This window comes from Myxine glutinosa, chromosome 1, assembly GCF_964187855.1.
Source record: "Myxine glutinosa chromosome 1, kmMyxGlut1.1, whole genome shotgun sequence".
Classification (NCBI taxonomy): Eukaryota; Metazoa; Chordata; class Myxini; order Myxiniformes; family Myxinidae; genus Myxine; species Myxine glutinosa.
In genome coordinates, this window is record NC_136261.1 from 405126498 (window position 1) to 405134815 (window position 8318).

General features: G+C 43.9%; 1 protein-coding gene across 1 annotated transcript in view; it reads right to left on the reverse strand.

The window, feature by feature from the left end:
• Window positions 1-2127: 2127 nt before the first annotated feature.
• The window catches only part of LOC144889601 (uncharacterized), a 60091-nt gene continuing 53900 nt past the window's right edge, over window positions 2128-8318 (reverse strand). The window contains exon 3 of the mRNA XM_078770451.1: window positions 2128-3258. Coding sequence (XP_078626577.1) covers window positions 2231-3258 — 1028 coding nt within the window. The 3' untranslated portion in view covers window positions 2128-2230. The remainder of the gene's footprint in view (window positions 3259-8318) is intronic.

An 8318-nucleotide genomic window follows, 5' to 3' on the forward strand; every position in this document is an offset into this window, starting at 1 on the left:
GCTGAATTCAGTTAGCTGACATGAAAATGACATGTAAATTTCAAGTCAATAGCATGAAAATTGAGGATTTTAGAAATTCGAAATTGTTGTTGACCTTTGGCCTATGTTGACCTTTTGACCTCAAAACCAACAGGCTTCATGCTTATGAGCAGTTCTACCGTTTTGTGAAGTTTGTAAACACCGGTTTAAAACTGACCTGTCGGTGATTGACATACTTCTAAAATTGTTGGTTTCCCAATTCAGTGACCCAATATGTAAATTCTGTTCAACTTTCAAGTCAATGGGATGAAAAATGTTGATTTTAGAAATTTGACCTTGAGAAGACCTTTGACATCAAAATCAATAGGTTGTTATTTACATTTGCAGGTTTTGGAAAGGTGGGAGGAAGTTCTCCCAGAACTCAAATTCTCCACCTCCTTTTTCATTAAAGGATCATTATTCATGAACCAAATTGTGAAACGTCGTTTGGCCTTGGCTGCCAGCTCAGTTAGTTTCAACTTGGACATGAATCTTTCTCCTTTACCGTTACTCCCCCATGCTTCATATGCAGTGCACACTTCGCAGTGGAGGACGATTCCCTTCTTCTCTTTGCTCCAGCTCTGTTCTTTCATCTCCGATTTGTCTGGAACCTCGTAGTAGTTGGTTGTACAAGAGGCGACACCTTTTTCGCTTTGGTGTTGAGTTCTGTCCTATCATGAGGCAGGAATCCCCTCCCTCAATGGAGAAGGTGCAATCATTATCCATTTCAGCACACATTCCGGCTGCTCAGTGTGGCCGCACAGACTTAGGCCTCAGCCTACGAGGGGTCTGTGTCCCTTCAGTCATTTTCTGTGACTGATTGTTTGGCATATTTTGGTTGTAGCCAGCCATTTTGCTTTCCCCAAGAGGCTGTAGGACCTCGGCTGCTTGACAGGAGTCACCGATGACACTCAGGGGAGTCGTGCCAAGAAGGTATATGCCAGGGTTGCGCATCTACCTGCTCGCTTTCTCCTCGCACTGGTTTTCTCAATAGCTTGCCATCGCTCGGGATCACTCACAGGGAAGGTATCCACAACCAACCCCCCCCCCAAACCTTCTCAATTGCCCTTCTCTTTTGTGACAACCTCGACGACTTGCTAAAGTTTTATGATGAACAGTTTGGAATTGTGACCTGTATGTGATTGACAGACAAATGAAAAATCACTCATAGACGACACTTGGCAAAACAGAACAAAGTAACATGGCACTCAGTAGAGCATCCTTTTGACCTCACAAATAATTGGTGGTTGAATTCAGTTAGCTGACATGAAAATACAATTCAAATTTCAAGTCAATCGGATGAAAATTGAGGCTTTTAGAAATTTGAAAATGGTGGTTGACCTGTGGCCTATTTTGACCTTTTGGCCTATAGTGATCTCAAAAAATAGTTGGTTGAACTCAGTTAACTGATATGTAAATCCCATTCAAATTTCACGTGAATCGGATGAAAATTGAGGATTTTAGAAATTTGAAATTGTTGTTGACCTTTGGCCCATGTTGACCTTTTGGCCAATGCTGATCTCAAAAATATTGTTGGTTGAATTCAGTTAGCTGAAATGAAAATCCTATTCAAATTTCAAGTGAATCAGATGAAAATTTAGGATTTTAGAAAGTTTTTGACGTTTGACCGATGGTGATCTCAAAAATAGTTGGTGGTTGAATTGAGTAAGCCGATATGTAAATCCTATTCAAATTTTAAGTCAATCAGATGAAAATTGAGGATTTTAGAAATTTGAAAAAAGTGGTTGACCTTTGGCCTATGTTGACCTTTTGGCCTAACTTAATCTCAAAAATAGTTGGTGGTTGAATTCAGTTAGCCGATATGTAAATCCTCTTCAAATTTCAAGTGAATCGGATGGCAATTGAGGATTTTAGAAATTTGAAATTGTTGTTGACCTTTGGCCTATGTTGACCTTTTGGCCTAAGCTAATCTCAAAAATAGTTGGTGGTTGAATTCAGTCAGCCGATATGTACAGTTAAGCCCAAAATTATTTATACCCTTACCAAATTCGGAGTATTTTGAATCGTGTTATTTGAGGAATGAGTTTCTTGTGGCTTACGTTACATAAGAATGTGACAAACAGCTGAAAGAATCACTGCAAGAGACATTTCAAGAAATACATTGTTTCGGGGGTATTTTATTGACAGATTTACAAAAAATGTCATGTCCAGAATTATTCATACCCTTGCTTAGATCAGTTCAAAGTCACATTCAGTAATCAGCGGAAAAGCCTCTGTTTGTGATCACAGCCTCCAAACTGTTCTTATACTTGCTCACAATGTTTTTGCATGTCTCTACAGGGATTTTGGCCCACTCCTCCTTCGTGAAGGTCTCCAGGTCTTTGAGGTTGGAAGGCTTCCTTGCCATCACTCGGGTCTTGAGCTCCCTCCACAGATTCTCGATTGGGTTGAGGTCAGGACTTTGGCTTGGCCACTCGAGAACGTCTACATCATTATCCCGGAACCATTTCTTGACTGACTTGGCGGTATGTTTTGGATCGTTGTCCTGCTGATACGTCCAATGCTGCCCGAGGTGAAGTTTCTCTGCGGACTGTTTGATGTTTTCCTCAAGGATCTTGATGTACTGCTCCTTTTTCATGATGCGATCCACTTTGACGAGATTGCCGGGCCCACTGGCTGAGAAACATCCCCAAAGCATTATGCTCCCGCCTCCATACTTGACGGTCGGGACTGTGTTCTTCGGGTTGTATGCTTCACCTTTTTTTCGCCAAACGAAAGCAACATCTCTGTGTCCGAAAAGCTCCATTTTCGTCTCATCCGACCACAGAACTGATGACCAAAAGCTTGGATCTTTGTCCAGGTGCGCTCTTGCAAATGCCAGACGAGTTTCTCGATGCCTCTGTTTCAGGAGTGGAGTCTTTCTTGGTCGGCGTCCATGGAGACCCCCCTTGTGCAACGTCCGCTGGAGTGTCTGCCTTGATATCTTGGTCCCAGACTCACCAAGGTTGTTCAGGAGAGCCTTGATGGTGATCCGTGGATTGTTGTTGGCCTCTCGCCATACTTTTCTTGCCAGACGAGGTGACACCTTTGGCTTCCGACCACGTCCTTCAATGTTTTTTACAGTATGGAACTCCTTGTACTTCCTAATTATGCTTTGTATGGTGGCAACTGGCACTCGGAATTGCTTCGAAATAGCTTTGTAGCCTTTCCCCTCCTTGTGAGCATTCACAATGCACAACCGAAGGTCCTCACTGAGTTCTTTCTTCTTCGCCATGCTGACTATGAAATGAGAATGATTGCATCAGCTCCCCTTAATTTATAGTCTAAAAGAAGAGTGTTGTTCTATAACATTCCTCACTGTACATTCAATAGACCACATTTGTATTGTATTCAGATTTTATGCACACATCTTGGAATAATTGCATAACATTATAAAGAATCTGAGGAATGTCAAAAGCATGTGCATTATCACAAACATTGGCCTCAATTCTGAGACTTGGTATGGGGTATGAATAATTTTGGACAGGCATAAAAACAAAAACTATTAACATTAATTGTTATGCCAATAATGTTGAGCCAAAATATAATGTGGATTTGTTCATGCCAACTAAATGTCCTTGCCTGAAGTGAAAGTTCCACCACTTTAGCTTGTATGAGATAAATGCAAAAATCTCAGATTTTTCATAGGGTATGAATAATTTTGGGCTTAACTGTATATCCTATTCAAATTTCAAGTCAATCGGATGAAAATTGAGGATTTTAGAAATTTGAAAAAGTGGTTGACCTTTGGCCTACGTTGACATTTTGGCCCACGCTAATCTCAAAAAAAGTTGGTGGTTTAATTCAGTAAGCCGATATGTAAATCCTATTCAAATTTCAAGTCAATCGGATGAAAATTGAGGATTTTAGAAATTTGAAATGGTTGTTGACCTTTGTCCTATGTTGACCTTTTGGCCGATGCTGATCTCAAAAATAGTTGGTGGTTGAATTGAGTTTGCCGATATGTATATCCTATTCAAATTTCAAGTCAATCGGATGAAAACTGAGGATTTTAGCAATTTCAAAAAAGTGGTTGACCTTTGGCCTATGTTGACCTTTTGACCCTTTGCCCCCAAAAATATATAGGATTTTGTGGGACCACGAACTCTATCATTTGGTAACGTTTCGTGAAAATCAGTTTGAAATTGTGTCCTGTAGGCAAATATAAGTGAGAGGACAAACACACACACACACACACACACACACACACACACACACACACACACACACACACACACACACACACACACACACACACACACACACACACACACACAAACAAACAAACACACACACACACACACACACACACACACACACACCGGAGTGAACAACATACTTGCAAAAAACAAACAAACCATTTTTGCCAAGTAACAGACAGAACAAGCATTCTGAGTATTGCGCTGCAATACATGTCCCCTACCGGCAGTCTGTCGTCCGGAAAACTGTTGAGGAAATTACCAAGGGTTAATTACCCACAGGTTCTGAATCGTTCCCAATCGCGAATTACCTCAGGATGGGCTCACCTGTGATTCGCACTCGGGACTTCGATTTATACACCTTGCAGACAGGTCAGCAGAAGCATGACAAAATAAGTTGTTGATAAAGAACCTTTCGAGTCGCTAAATATCAGTAATTTATTTTATTTTCCGGTTCACGAACAATGATCGATGTGTATATATATATGTTGCTCGGCTTGGCTCTGCCCCTCCCGAAAGCGCGCGCTGTCGCGCTTTTGACGTTCGCAGACGAGGCTGAGGGTGCACGGTGTGGCTTGAGGAGAACTCTAGAATAAACAAGAGATATCCATTTTTGTTTTAAATATTTCGTTTAATTAACGATACCTGCCAAACCACGTGCCTGATCGCAAATTCCAAAAGGACATTTTAGTAGACTGTCATGCTGAACAGATCTGTGAAGTTTCCCCTCGATTGGATCAAAAATGAGGGAGGAGTTCGGTTTTAAAGGTTCATGCTTAAAAACGCTTTAACTCTGAAACCATGTGGGGTATGCGATTCTGCCTGCAAAGTTTGGCCTCGATCTGTTCAGCCGTTGCAGAGAAAAAGGGGTTTTCGTGTTTTCACGAAAAACAATATGGCGGCCGAACCACGTGACCTGTGACGTCATAATTACCCTTAAAATATTCTACAGACCGAGTCCCCCGACAGTGAAAATTTGATCTCAATCGGTCCTATTATTGCAGAGAAAATCTTTTTTAAAGGAAATTAAAACTTAAAATGGCACCGAGTAAAGGGTCATCAGAATTATCAGAATTCCCAAAGTTCAAAGTGCCATAACTTTGTCAAAGATGATCGAAACGTCGCGAAGTTCGAACTTGATCTGTAACTTATCATGAGGAAACCATGTGCCAAGTTTGAAATCATTAGCATTAAGCGTTTAGAAAAAAAGTCCAGAAAACTGTTCTTTGCGTGACGAACTGACGGACGGACAGACTGACAGACGGACAGACGGAGGGACGGCGTGCAAACCTATAGTCCCCTTCGGTGTACACCGGTAGGGGACGATTAACGCACACCACCAACCAATATACTTGAAAAATGTTCGATTTTCGCGAGTAATAAAAAGAAAACATCTCAAAGGTAAATGTAATCAGGTATTAAATTTACATTTCTGGATGCATGGTAGTTCAAGTGAAATTTACGTTGCAGCTGCTGTTTAAAAAATGTGCCAATGTCTATTATTTATATATATATATATATATATATATATATATATATATATATACAGTGTGTGTGTGTGTGTATGTATATATATATATATATATATAATCGAATGTAAGCAAACACAATTCAGCTGGTGATCATGATGAGAGCATGTAATCAGCCAAATCCATGGGGAAAGTCAAACTTCCACATTTGCCTATTTAGGCTCATTTAGGCCCATTTAAGCCCATTTAGGCAGAATAGCAGCCACCGGAGACCTGCCTACAGTGTCTGTATACTCAGGGTCTGGCCACACAAATTTACCTCCTTTTGGCCGAAGGAACTTGACAATGATTTGATTCGCATCTGCTGACATTTTCTCAGAGTGATTTGTACTTCACGTCTTTCTTGTGTCACTGATGGCACAGACGCTGGCTCTTGAGCTGATACTGTTGATGGAAAAGATGGAGGAGTGGGCTTATGAGCTGCATCTTTCCTGAAGAAGTGATGGTGGGAGATCAGAGATTTGACACGTGGCTGTATTTCAATAATGTCTGTTACCACAACCGGTATTCCCTGCTGCCCGGATTCGTCAGGGCAGCGCGTCATGGACAGAGTGTTGATGGCCCTTTCCCTCTCGTCTCTTTTATCTTCTCTCTCTCTCTCTCCCTCTCCCTCTCCTTCTCCCTAACTAAGGCTAACCCCCACTCTAGCAGGGAAAATGGCCTTAAAATGCATGTTGTTGTTGTTGTTGTTGTACCACAACCACCACCTTGTGCGCTTGCTGGATTTTTATATGCCATCAATACCATGCCGTTGTTGGTGTTGTTGTTGTGGTTGTGGTTATTGTTTGGGCCACGAACAGTTCTCTCTAACAAGCCCGCGGCATCGAGACAGCAGATCGATCTCCCAGGAGTGACCCAGGGACCCCCACATCCAGGATGGTGTATCCCCACCTTCACCAAGTCAGGGCCACGAGAAGGTTAGATAGAGAGGGAGGGTGAGGGAGAGAGAGGGGGGCTAGAGGGCAAGGAAGAGAGGAGGGGGCTCGAGGTCGAGGGAAAGAGAGAGGGGGGGCTAGAGGGCGAGAGAGAGGGAGAGGGGGCCTAGAGGGTGAGGGAGAGAGAGGGGGCTAGAGGGTGAGGGAAAGAGAGAGGAGGGCGAGAGGGAGGGCTAGAGGGCAAGGGAGAGAGAGGGGGGCTCGAGGGCGAGGGAGAGAGAGAGGGGGGCTCGAGGGCGAGGGAGAGAGAGAGGGGGGGCTCAAGGGCGAGGGAGAGAGAGAGGGGGCTAGAGGGCGAGAGAGAGAGAGAGAAAGGGGGGAGAACTAGAGGGAGGGCTAGAGGGAAAGGGAGAGAAGGGGAGGGCTAGAGGGAGAGGAAGAGAGAGAGAGAGAGAGAGAGAAGAGGGAAAGGGCCGGTCCATGGGGACCAATCAGCACTGACCGTGCTGCCCTGAAGAATCCGGGCAGCAGGGAAGAATGGGGGAAGATTTTGCCCCCGACTTGCATTGGAGGGTACAACCACCACGAAGAGGCGCCCCGATAGTTGTCCATGCCATTGTCGATTTAACTGCTGGGTCATACCGTTAACTTTCTCTGAAGAAACATGGATAATTACAGTTTTACCACGGACATGTGATGCCATTGCTGCAAATTCAGTACTCGTGTTGGTGTCAGCTTTCCCACCCAGGACCTCAATCTTTGTTGCTACCTCAATTCCATCCACAGGCCCCTTCCCATGGCTTGCTGCGAAAAGCTCCATTCCAGATCACGATTTAAATGAATGAGGCTGCAGAGCAGGTAGTGCTGCTTAAATTGACTTGCTGCTCCATCTGAATAGACAACCACAGGCTTCAATGGCTTTTTGAGCATTTCTTCCTGCTTGTCCAGGAATGTGCGGGCAATGTGAGGAATGTGTGGCAGCATATTTGTCATGAGAGAGATGATCTGAAACGATGACAAATGAATGGGTACCACCTTGCTCCCATGCACACACTGTGAATAGCGTCACTTGGCTGAAGGCCCGGTTGCCATAGTTCCTGAACATGCAACATCTGCAGTTTTGCCATCTTGAACTTGCCACTGATACCACTCCACTGGTGATGGGCCATGGCCTCACGAAGCACAAAAGACCTGCATTCCAGCCACGTGACATGTAACATCCATACATTGTTCTTGTTCCTGGTCACGAGCAATGCAATCAAGGAACTTACGGTGGCCTGTGGGCATTTCCAAACCACCTTTGGATAGGGAGCAAAGGAAGAGTTTCACATTTTCATGATACATGCAAAGGCACGAGTCGTATGGAGCTGAACTTGAGGTGGCTGCAATTTACAGAACTTACCAACTGAAGTTTTACAGTCAGGGCTCTCCTCAAGGAAAGTAGCATGGGCTTCAGCAAGGGTAGTTATAGCATGTGGTGTTTTTGCGGGTTCTGCTTCTCTCCTGTGGTTTGTGCTCGCTCAGTGACGACATAATTTTGACCTGGCACATCCAAGAACTGTTGTGTTGTTGTGTAGCCCGTACAGTTCTCTCGAACAAGCCTGCGGCATGGAGACAGCCGATCGATCTCCCACGTCCAGGATAGTGTACGCCTGCCTTCACGAAGTCTTCACAAAGAGGGAAAAGAGAGAGAGAGG